Source organism: Barbus barbus (genome assembly GCF_936440315.1).
Source record: "Barbus barbus genome assembly, chromosome: 44".
NCBI classification, from domain to species: Eukaryota; Metazoa; Chordata; class Actinopteri; order Cypriniformes; family Cyprinidae; genus Barbus; species Barbus barbus.
In genome coordinates this window covers 17,365,624-17,377,290 of record NC_136722.1, presented here as the reverse complement: position 1 = coordinate 17,377,290, position 11,667 = coordinate 17,365,624, and the positions used below count along the sequence as shown (strand labels likewise).

The following is an 11,667-nucleotide window of genomic DNA, read 5'->3' as shown; positions in this document are numbered from 1 at the left end:
CAAAGCTGCCCAGCCCTGCCTCACAAAAGTGCAGATTCAGAGGAAGACCGTGAGGATTTAGGGTGTGATTTGGGACAGGGCCATTATCGAATTCTTGCAATGTTTCAGACCACTTGGAAATAAATTGGTTGAGTGAATGATTCAATGAGGCAATCACTTGTTGCCTCCTTCCGACTCTTTTTAGTGATTTTAATTATTCAAATGATTCAAGTCATTGAGAATCAAAACCACTATGTTGTATGCACGATGCAGTGCCAAAAACCAAAATATGTTCAAGATAGGATTTAAAGATTTTTTTTATAGTACATTAATGTTCTACTATTTTAATTATTCATTGCACCAATTGCTGAAATTTATCCACTGATCACACTCATTGGTGTGGTCAATAAGTCAAAAGTGAATGTCTAGACTGCCATGCTCTTCAAACGACAATATACACCTGCAGTACTGAAGGTGAAGTGTCTCATCTGTTACCTGACTAATGGAGAAGGAGAGGGTGGGGATAATCAGCCCTGACCAAGACGTTTAAACTCCAGCAGGGAAGCTGGGAGGAGGATAAGGATTGTAATTTGGGTTTAAGAAGATTACTTAGCTCGCTCTCCATCTGCAGTCTGCCTCACACATCCAGTGACATTGTAATGACTACATCATTGTTATCTTGATTCAAATTGTGTGTTGATGACCCGATTGACCGTAATGATTTTGCGGGGTATAACAAGCATTGCTGGATTGGCTTGGCCTGGATCTGTGTTGAACTGGCATCGTGAATTTTAGAGCTGAAAAGCTTTACTAGTGGAAATGAAGACGCGACCCACAGGAAACACTTCCAACGCCGACTGGATGGGCTCCCTGTGCCCTGCCCTCACATCCATGCCCCTCAAGCACCTGGCGGTTCCTGGTGAGAGAACATGAGTTTATTTGTCATATTGTTTTCATTTTTATTTTTGGCCTGTCACTAGTCCTGTAACCATTTTCTTGCTGTATTAACAATATATTAATATTTTGATTATTCGTTTGATTATTCATTATTATTAATTGTTATTTTTGTTAGTAGCAGTATCTATTTAATATATTACATTCATTAATAAATAGATTATTTTAATTAAATATATATTATAAATATTAATATTTTGATCATTTATTATTATTAATTATTGTTATTATTAACCTGTCATTATAGAACTGTCCTAAATGATCAAACCTGTTCTTATGATTTTGTATAGAAACCAACTAATTATTGAAAACTGGATATTTCTAATAAATCTTTTATATTGTTAAAAATCTTTAGTCTTGTAGTCATGACATAATGGCTAAATGAACTGTCTTGATGTCTTTCTCTTGATGCTGCCTTTATGCTTGTGCTATAGGCTCTCATGATTCCTTCAGCTTCTGGGTGGATGAGCAAGCTCCAGTTGGTCCAGACCAGAAAACGTATGTGAAGCACCTGGCTGCGATATTCCGCTTCCTGGCCAAGAAGGTGATGAAGAAGTGGTCCATGACCCAGAACCTCAACTTCAGGGAACAGCTCGAAGGAGGAATACGCTATTTCGACCTGCGTGTTTCCTCCAAACCAGGAGAACCAGGCCACGAGATATACTTTATACACGGGCTGTTTGGACACAAAGTACGTGATGGCCTCAATGACATTAACAAATTTTTGAACCTACACAAGAAAGAGGTTGTTTTTTTAGACTTTAACCATCATTATGCAATGAGCGAGGAGCATCATCATTACCTAATCAAGATGCTTAAGGACGTTTTTGGTCACAAGCTCTGCAAGACTGATGTGGTGGAGGACATCACTCTGAATTATCTGTGGGAGAACAGGTACCAGGTGAGTTCTGGATGTCACGACACAATCTGATGATAATAATAATGGCTTTACGTTAAGATGAAAATCTGAAATATTATTTGACAGCTATTAATGGAAAGTGTTGGTGTGCAGATGGTTTTAGGTTAGTGATTAATCTGCATGATATCTAAATAAACAACTAAAGTGCCAATGTGAGAACTTGAGATAACAGTTAGTGCCCTTTAGATGGAGGAAAAACAGAGACACTCATTATGAGAGGTTGACTTTAAAACAGATTCAAGCCTTCGTCATAGCGATTAGGTGTTTAGTCATACTGAAACTAATCTAAAAACAGCTGTCAAAAACTGGAAAACATAATGTTTTCCTGTTACCGATACACATGCTAGTTCTGTCTCACAGCGTCACTACACAAACTCATACACATGCAAAGCTGTTTCTGGCTAGATTCCATTGATATCAATGATTTTTTTTATTATTATTAGTTTGTTGTCAAAACAAAAGTGATCTGTATTTGCATCAGCACTATAAATGAGATATGGAAATATTTTTTTGTGTGGGTTTACTTTTTACTGTAATGCCAAACTTGAAGTTCTAAATGTTTTGTTACCAATTTTTTGTGTCCAGTGTTATTTTAGTATCATTTAGATACTATTATTGCTTTTAAATCAGTTTTTATCATAAAATATAATTCTTTCCATTTACTCTTCACATTTTTGTTAAAGTTTTAGTAATTTTGTTCTGTTTTTAGAATTTTGAGAAGCTTGTGTTTTTGATTGTTTATATAGTTTTATCAATTTTTACAGTATTCAGTTATAGTTTTAGTTATTTTAGTACATCAAGTCAAACTAAATTAAAATGAGAAATGTCACCTTGGCAACTAGCTGAAATAAATGTGCTTTTTATATTTTATTTCAGTTCACTTTTATTTCAAGTAATGGCAATTCTTTTTTGGTTTTAGTTTCACTTTTAATTTGTTAACTATAATAACCGTGGCTCTGTCTGTGCTGACGACTCTTTGTGTGTCTGTGGTGTGTTGCACCAGAGGTCAGCTATTCCTGCTGTGTACTGACCCTAATCACCATAGGATTAATGTCTCACCTCCACTCTGATAGAGACAGACAAGTGTACAAATGGCAAAAACTGGACACCAACATCCCATTTGAGCACTCTATTTGTGAACGCCTTCAGTTTAACAGATTCGCATGTTAGTCTTTGTGGACATAACTGATTAAGATGACATGCAAATCAACATGGTGTTTAGTAACTGAAAAAGTGGTGAACCAAGATCATAAAAGTTTGAGTCATTTTTTCAGTCTTTGGTTCCATATGTTTGAGGTTCAAATTGATTTTTACATTTTGAAAATATAAGAAAATATAAATGGCTATGACCTGTTAGTAAATCGCAAAAATGGAGAAGAAATGGAAAAGTCATGGGGCCTTTGAATATTGTTTGAATATTGTTAGTTATATTGTTGTGAGTGGTTACTATACTGTACGCTTACTTTCTAGAACCCAACATTTACCAACCAAGTCTAATTTTTGTTCCTAAATAAGTCTCACGTGCCTATCGGTGTAATTTTTTTTTTGGTCCATTTTTATCATCTTAGAGCAATAGCACACCTCTCCTTAAAGCAACAGTTCATTGTAAAATGAAAGTGGACCATCCCTTTAATAATTTGGATGATTCAAGTTTTGACTGTTGCTCAAGTTTAATTTTTCCATATGGATTGTTCTAAATATTCACTACAGCAATTATTTTGAAAGTACCACTAAAAATACCATCATCATTAGCACCCACCATGTCAATGTAGAATAATTCAGTCTCTGGTATTTGTGTTTGATTTTACAGGTCCTAGTGTTCTACCACCATCCAACTGCTGAGGGCTGTCCTGTGATGTGGCCTGGTAGTAAAATTCCAGCCCCCTGGGCCAATACCACAGACACCACCAAGCTCATCCAGTTTCTGGAGACGACTCTGGGTGAGCGAGCAAAATATGGCAGCTTTCATGTCTCTCAAGCCATTTTAACCCCACGTGTCAAGACTATCGCCAGAGGCCTGGTACGGGGGCTAAGAAACTACCTGGTGGAGAAGTGAGTATTTAAGTAAAGGAAGCTGTTTTCGTTTGTTTGTTTTTGTTTTGTTTTGTTTTGTTTTGTTTTGTTTTGTTTTGTTTTGTTTTGTTTTGTTTTGTTTTGTTTTGTTTTGTTTTGTTTTGTTTTGTTTTGTTTTGTTTTGTTTTGTTTTGTTTTGTTTCGTTTCGTTTCGTTTCGTTTCGTTTCGTTTCGTTTCGTTTCGTTTCGTTTCGTTTCGTTTCGTTTCGTTTCGTTTCGTTTCGTTTCGTTTCGTTTGGCTGCTGTACCCTCAAAATATGAACAAAAACCATAACAGCATATTGGTGATATTAAAACATCACTGATATACACACATGATTTATAGGTTCTTACACACACGTGTGTGTGTGTGACAGAGAGCATAAATATAAGTAACAGTGTGTGTGTGTGTGTGTGTGTGTGTGTGTGCATGTTTATGTGGTTTATGAGGACACAAATTTGTATAATGACATGGGTATGACAGAGGTATTACAATATGAAGGTGCTTTATGAGGACACTGCCTATGTCCCCGTAATTAAAAAGGCTTAAAAAACATACTAAATGGTGTTTTTTTGAAAATCTAAAAATCCACAAAGTGAGGGCTAAGTTTAGGTGTAGGGTTGGTGTAGGGCAATAGCACACACAGTTTGTTCAGTATAAAAAACATTACGCCTATATGGAGAGTCCCCATAAACCACAAAAACCAACGTGTGTGTGTGTGTGCCAGAGTTATTATAATTAACTAAAAACTAAAACCATAAAACATTTTTGATACCTCAAATAAATTAAAATGTAAAACCATATTTTAAAAAAATTAAATAAAAATGACAAACACAAAATTATAAAAAAAAACTTTCAATAAAATTAAAGCAGAAAACCTAATTTCTTCCTTCTAGTCAACTTTGTATTTAATATGCTTTGATACAGCACTCTGTGAACAGCCCCCCCCCCCCCCCCCCCCCCCTTCAGTAATGACCCTCTGTGACTTATCCTCTTTGAGGAGGGTGTCTTTGATTAATGATTGTCTTCTGGATCATTGCCAAATCAGTAGTCTTCCCCATTATTGTGGTTTCAAAGAACAAGAGATGCACAGAATTTATACTGTATGGCCATGTAATGAAACTCAAATATAAATATAATATTTTGAGATACTGGATTTTTGACTTTCAAAATTAAAACAAAAAAAAACTTTTGAAATGTTTTACTTTACATGGAATGAATCTAAAATATATGAAAGTTTAACTTTTTTGAAATAAGTCACAAAAAAATAAGAATAAGTCACAATATTCAATTTTTTTTTAAATGCACCTATATATATATAGCAGGGCCGTAACCATAGACATTGAGAGGGACAAGCCAAATACAAGTTTGTTTAATTATAAATGGTGGCAGTTATAATTCAATTAACGTTTCCTTTGCCATTCTGTCTGTTTGGTGCTGGCTGTGCATTATGATTCTCTACGTAATTTTTTCCGCTATTATTATTATTATTATTAAAGTAATGTTGTATTTCCTATTTGTACTCCTTTGCATTAATGTGATGGAGTAAATGTACGTTGTATAATGTGCCCTGGGAAATATTAACTAAGAGATGACTCGGATTCATGGCTTTGTTCCTATTCTATCAGGATTATATTGTTGTGTTGAGTTTAACATGCTTCAACCGGACTGAGAATTGTTTAATGTATTCTTGGAAAAATGTGCAACTGGTCATAAATGTTGTCATTTTGAAGTAATTTATCATGATGTGGTGATTTGAGGGAAATGATTGAGTAAATTGAGATAATACGCTCAAATGTACCGGAGATCAAAGACTAGGCCTATTTAAAAAAGGACTTTAGAAACCATCCAGCGCATGTTAAGTGCATTATCTCAGAGTCAGCGGTCTGAGTGGCCATATAAGTTACAAACAATTAAAAAGTTATTTCTTTATAGATTATATAACAACAACTTGGAAAACAGAGAAAAGGTAAGAAGCATTATTTGAGAAAAGGGCACACTGATATAATAGGCGCAGACCTGTAACGGAACTAATTTTACCCTGCGCTGACGTAATTTCCGATTATTGTGAAAAAGGCTAATTAAAGCCCACTTGACAGTGACCATATGCTGATTCTGAACGCGTCTCTCACATAGACTGACAAAGGAGTAGGCTACAAATGCCTGCGAAATGGAGCTTTGTGCTCGTGTATCCTACCTCTCTCATTCGGCACAAATCCAAATATTCCATAATATTTCCATATCTGCGATGTAACATCTGAATGCTAAACTATTATTTATGTAAATTATAGGCTTTGTTCTTCAGTCGCATTCCAACGGTGACACAGAGGCACGCGCTGATGTTTGTATTTCATTTCGATAAAGTACCAACTTTAGAAATGCTGGAACTGATGTGTTTTGTGTGTGTGTGTGTTTCCTTATACCAGCAGAATCAACTTTAAACACTTATTGTCTTAATGCATCACTGTATAAAGGCCTGATTTTATTTGTGTACACTCACAATGAAAACAAAACCAGTTTTGTTTCCTTTTACTGTGAACAAATTAAGCCTGTCACAAAAATGAACGGAAACTCAGTCTGTTACGTGTCACACTGTTTTTCCCCTTGTTTACCTGTTAACTAAATCAAATATATTTCAAGAATTTATTCCTTGTATGTATATATGTACTGCAGATTATATATATATATATATATATATATATATATATATATATATAATGTAATATAATATTTAGTATTACTACTGTACTACTCTGTCCAAAATAAATGAAAAGAAACAGAGCATAGTAGATTTGTTTTTTCCTGTTGTACCGAAATCGTATCGAACCGTGACCCCCGAACCGAGGTACATACCGAACCGTGACATCTTGTACCGTGCCACCCCTAATAGATAGATAGATAGATAGATAGATAGATAGATAGATAGATAGATAGATAGATAGATAGATAGATAGATAGATAGATAGATAGATAGATAGATAGATAGATAGATAGATAGATAGATAGATATCCCTTACAGTGTTGGAATAATTTTACAATCATCCACTAGGTGGCAGCCCTAACAACACAGCAAATTTGGTAAGTGGGGTCTGAGGAACCTTTTCTTGAGAACAAATGCAGGGGTCCACTAAGGTCCCAGTCTACTCATTGGGCCAGGTTAAAGGGGCCCCTCTTAAAATTTCCCAGGCCTGTTGAAATACACCTTTTGATCTATGCATATAGAACATTTGCATATTATGTACATATATTAACCAAATATATTGTACATATATTGTATGCTCTTTTGAGTATAGCCTTTGATGTTAGACTGTCTGAATGAATAGGTCATATTGGCACATATACTTACCGACAGACGTATGGAGCCTTGTGCTGTGTCTTAGCGGACATCCAGCCGTCTCGGAGGAAGCTGTTTAATTCTGCCTGAGTGTGGAAGTTGGATTGTCTATTATTCCAGAATAAACACAATCTGAGCTTCCCATTTCCTGGTTTTGTCCGGGCTGCTGTTGTAAATGACTGTGGAGCTTGGGAAGTTTACTTCTAGTCAGAGATGACTCGGCTGACCTGAAATAGAATTAACACAGTGATTGCTAATACTTTCACAGCTCCCTAAAGACGTGTTAGGGTTTGTCGCATTGATCATACATGCATTTATGCCAATTTTTAGACTACCACTCAAATGTGATTGGTAGGATCGCTTATGTTTATCAAAGCTGTGTTTATTAGATCACAAATACAGTAAAATCAGTAATTTTGTGAAACATTACAATTTAAAATAACTGTTTTCTATTTTAATATAGTTTCAAGTGTCATTTATTTCTGTGATGGCAAAGCTGAATTTTCAGCATCATTACTCTAGTCTTCACCGTCACATGATTCTTCAGAATGTTGTGCTTAATATTTTTCTGGACACCATTACATTTTTTCAGGATTCTTTGATAAATAGAAAGAAAAAGAACAGCATTTATTTGAATTTTGCATCCTATGTCTATTCTTACGTGTGCTTCTGTTGTTTCTTTCACAGGAACCTTCCAACCATAATGATGTGGGTGGAGGCACAAAAGCCAGGTGTAGATGGAGTCAATATCATCACTTCAGACTTCGTAGAACTAGTGGACTTCGCAAACACTGTTATTAAATTAAATAACCTCCTCCTTCAGGATCGGCCAGGCACATGACCTTTTCAGTGATCACCATGAAGACTGAAAGTGTGCTGACCATGAGGACCTGGAATCACATGGGGGTCACAGCAGGTGACGGATATGACCATTTTCTATATTTAATGCAACAGAACTTTAATCTGCCATCAATCTGATACCCATGTTCACTGAAACTCTTTTCAACAACAACTGTTTCACCTATACTTCATGTATTGAAGGAAACTATTGTAATTATTTATGATTAATTATAATATTTTAGAACATATTTTAAGAAATATTAAATGTTTATTCTTTATCACAATATCAGAGCAAGAACAAGCACGTCTTGAAAAAGAAAGTTCATTGAGTTTTTTGTTGCATCATGAAAAAGAAAGTTTCCCATATTTGATATAATATCTCACATTAAAAAGGTTTAGCAATGGCTCATATGTATACCTGATGTGATCAACAGTTTCTGGTCTTTATTTGTGTTTGAAAGATGTGGCCTCGGTCATGGCAGGAACCTTTTTGACAGCTGGTGCAATACAACAATAAATAGTTTTTCTATTTTCCATTGCCTCGGTTTTCTTAGAAATTTGTCAAAATAAATTCTACCATGGTGGATAATATTTTAAAATTTAATTAATATATACATTTTTTCCTCTGGGGAAAAAGTTTTTATTTTTTTTGATAAGTACATTCTGTAATTGTTTATTGATACAAAAGTTAATTTATACATTGTGGCCTTATAAATTTATTTTTACTTTAATATTATTTATTAATTCGTTTTTGTTTATAATTATTTATATTTATTATTTATTTAGATTTATACATTTTTATTTCGATTTTAGTTTTGGCCTTGGAACATTTCTAATTGTGTCTAATATTTATATTTGTTTTAGTTTTTAATGTAATATTTATATTTTTATTTAAATATAATGTATTATTTACATGAAAGGCTTTGAGAGATTTACCCAATCCCTTTAAATGAAGTGCTGAAATTTATTTTAAAAACAGAATCAAGTGTAATCATCTTTTTTTTTTTCTTAATCTCGGCTTATTTTAATGCTCTTCAGTATTTAAAAAAAAAAAAAAAAAAGTTCTTACCAGTATTCACAGAAACAATATGATGTTTTATTAACAAAGTTCGGGAGGAGCACGTCAGATAATTAGCCTAATTAAACACAAGTGGCACTTAATCAAGTCAATCAACTCATGGATATAAATACAGCTGACATACCTCCACTCATTAGACGGTCTATCAGCATCCCTCCACCACCCCTTCTCCACCAATATCACTAAGTTCTCACCATACTACGGGGGGGGATACTCTGGGTTCGGGCCATTCCCGAGCTCAGAGCCCTTCCCCAGGACAGCACGCCAACTACGTATTACCATACTCGCCAAATACGCATTACGTAACTCGTGCTAAATATATGTAAGTGTGAACTCGTGAAGTGAGTATCCTTCAGAGCGCAAGATCTTCCACACCTGCAATTCCCTGTGACCATGTCCACATTCCAGTGAGTGTTTTCTGTGGTCTCTGGTATGGGAAAGCCATCAGATAATGATCAGGAGCATGTGAACGAGTTGACACAGAGCATTTGAATCCAATGAAGAAACAATTATGTGCTCAAAGCATGAAGGTATTTAGAAAGAAAGAATGAAAATAGAGACCGATCTAATCAGCACAGCTGCTCTATTTCTCTTTGGCTTTTTGTTCACCACCGTTATCGTAAAGGGAATGTTTCCCCTTCAGTTTTCAGTTTGGATATTGAATTTCAAATGAGAAATGCATCCAAATTTTGAACCAGAAGACATATCGTAGGGTCCAAATACGCTCTATGCATTTGCATTTTTCTCATTTATTTTTTCCATTCCATTATAAATTATATTATCAGCATAACAATGAGAGTGAAAAGTTACATTGAAAGTCACTGAAACCCATACATTTCTGAAAAATCTGATGATCATGTTTTTCTGCATGATTTGAGATAATCTAATGAGCTTCAACAGAAGCAAGAACATCTGACTGTCTGTACAAAGGAAACACATGATGTCACAAATTTGCTCATTTGATTAGTAAACTAGAAATAATGCAAAATATTCAATAATTCGTATTCATTTTACATCATGATGTTACTGTGTTTTTTAAAGGTTCCAAAATCCTGAAAATGTCCATGTTTAACCCTTGTGCTGTGCTTTACCTAATTTGGTGTTCTTATCAAAAACGCTTGTAAATCTCTCATTATGCTATATCACCAAATCTTGGATTCAGTCTTTTAATCAACTTGTTTTCTTTCAAATTGTACAGGATTTATATTTATTTTTGGAACGGATTGATCACAGGCCTCATTGATATGAGTGAAGTGAAAAAAAGCATTATTTGTGGATAATTTAGGCTCAGAAGGTGTGTCGGCTCAGATCAATGAGGCCTATGATCAATAAGTTCCAAAAATTAGTGGAATTTTAGTGGTCAGACTTTATATCAGTGATTTGACATGTAACACCAAGCCTTAAAAAACATCTTGCCAATTTTTTCAGAAGCTCAAGGCATAGAGACCTGGCCAGCTGCATTTTGAAATTACATTCTTTGTTCTTTCCATGAAAGTGTGCACCAATTTTTTTAAGACCTTAACAAACCAAATTCCTTCTCTCTATCCTTTCTTTCAGACTCTCGCCTCTCCTTTTGTTCACTCCCACTCTTTATTTCATTCCAGGTCCTGAAAGTATGTCAGGGGTTGTGTTTTTTTCATGTCGGCAGCAATGCAGTAACTTATATAAAGGGACACTAACTGCAGTGTAATTACACGCCGCTGTGACCTTGTGGGTACAGTGGACTTCTTCCAGTGTTTTTTTGTAACTGGCTTAACGTTCGTAGCTTCTGTCTCTTTGTTTGAGGGTTCTGCTGGTTTCTCCAGGTCTCCAGGGTGAAGTGAGGCTGAAAGGGCAACACAGGCCATCTGTGAACTGACCAAAGGTCATCCAGCTCTTCATTCCCTCTCTTTGTCCATGCAGCTCATTTAGGACCAATAAAAATCTTAAGCTCTTTTTTATTTAATTTTTTTAGAAATAACAGCATCAGTGTTACACTATTGAATTATTTATTTGGTAAATGGCATTCGTCTAGTATCGGGGATAAAGAAAATTGAAGGAGCGTGCGCTGGAGCATCCTGTTTACCAAAAGATTTCAGACCTCTAATCACAAACTGGATGTTGGGTGTGAACGGCGGTGGGTGTGAATTTATGACATGTTGTAGACTGTGTATGTAAATAAACAAATTGTTTCACAGTGTATATTTTTAGCTGACAGCTTGACTTTTAAATAATTTGTGAGAGGAGAAAATCCTCTTTTTGGTATTTGATATATTCAAATCAGAATTCAAGAACTGGCCAAGTAAAGTAAACTTGCAAGAAAAGTTTGTACTCATCATATAAGATTGCATTATACATCCATATTATACAAAATACTAAATAATATACTCAAAATTCCCTTAGGATAAGGATGAAGGTGAGGAATGACACTGCAAGAAACTAGAAGAAATAGGAAAAAGTGATAAATAAATGCATGCTTTGCACACAGCAAAGCAGAAAATATAACATAAGACATAAGAATAGCACATAAC

The 11,667-nt window shown here is 35.0% G+C and overlaps 1 protein-coding gene across 1 annotated transcript; it reads left to right on the top strand.

Annotated features, from left to right (window-relative positions):
- The first annotated feature begins 557 nt into the window (after positions 1-557).
- Positions 558-8,613, top strand: LOC306863383 (PI-PLC X domain-containing protein 2-like). Its single transcript, XM_079406688.1, has 4 exons — positions 558-898; positions 1,368-1,834; positions 3,663-3,904; positions 7,927-8,613. Exons 1-4 carry the CDS (start codon positions 799-801, stop codon positions 8,078-8,080), a joined length of 963 nt encoding a protein of 320 aa, XP_079262814.1. The 5' UTR covers positions 558-798; the 3' UTR covers positions 8,081-8,613.
- The last annotated feature ends 3,054 nt before the right edge of the window (positions 8,614-11,667 follow it).